This window comes from Corapipo altera, unplaced genomic scaffold (assembly GCF_003945725.1).
Source record: "Corapipo altera isolate COAL_440 unplaced genomic scaffold, ASM394572v1 46, whole genome shotgun sequence".
Lineage (NCBI taxonomy): Eukaryota > Metazoa > Chordata > Aves > Passeriformes > Pipridae > Corapipo > Corapipo altera.
The window spans coordinates 16,761,956-16,762,714 of record NW_020884883.1 but is presented as its reverse complement, the minus strand read 5'-3'; the positions used below and the strand labels follow the sequence as shown (position 1 = coordinate 16,762,714).

At 59.4% G+C, this 759-nt stretch overlaps 1 protein-coding gene across 1 annotated transcript in view; it reads left to right on the top strand.

Annotated features, from left to right (window-relative positions):
• Positions 1-286: 286 nt before the first annotated feature.
• Positions 287-759, top strand: part of MRPL19 (mitochondrial ribosomal protein L19) — a 5,364-nt gene continuing 4,891 nt past the window's right edge. Inside the window, exons 1-2 of the mRNA XM_027641056.1 lie at positions 287-373; positions 599-710. Of these exons, the coding sequence (XP_027496857.1) occupies positions 316-373; positions 599-710 (170 nt within the window). The 5' untranslated portion in view covers positions 287-315. The remainder of the gene's footprint in view (positions 374-598; positions 711-759) is intronic.

The window sequence follows — 759 nt, the reverse complement described above, 5'->3', positions numbered from 1 at the left end:
GTTTCATTTTTTAATAATAGAGTGTTTTGAGTTGGAATGGACCTTAAAGATTACCAAATTGTAATTCCCCTGCCATGGGCAGAGACACCTTCCACTAGACCAGGTTGCTGAGAGCCCCGTCCAGCCTGGCCTTGAACACTTCCAGGGATGGGGCAGCCACAGCTTCTCTGGGCAACCTGTGCCAGGGCGTCACCGCCCTCACAAGGAAGAATTTCACCCCACCATCCAACCTAATTTAATCTTCAATTTGGCACCGCCCCGTGAGGGAGTGTTTTGTCCCTCCGCGCTCGCCGTAGCGGACGCGCCGCAGCCGCCATGGCGGCCGCCTGTGGGAGGCTGGGGCCGAGGGGCATCGCCATCGCCCTGCCCGCCCGTGAGCACCGCTCAGACCCTCGGACCTCATCCCTCACCCCTCCGGAGCATCCCCCCCTGCCCGCAGCCCTCCTCATGCCCGGCCCTGGCCCACAGACCGGGGGCGAGAGGGGGTGTCCTTGTGGCGGGATGCCCGCTCCCTCTTTTGGAGGGCGGGGGGGGGCGGATCAACTTGAAATCACGGGGGTTATATTTATTTTATTCATTTATTTTATTTATTTTACAGGGTGTTTTTCCCTCTCGGGGTGTCGAGCGAGCGGCGATGGGAAGCCAGCAAAGTTCCAGCCGCCGCCGAAGCCCGTCATTATTGACAAGCAGAAGCAGAGGGCGGAGAGGAGGTAGGGAAGGTGGGGTGTCTGTGTGTCCCAGAGGAGACAGGGAAGGTGG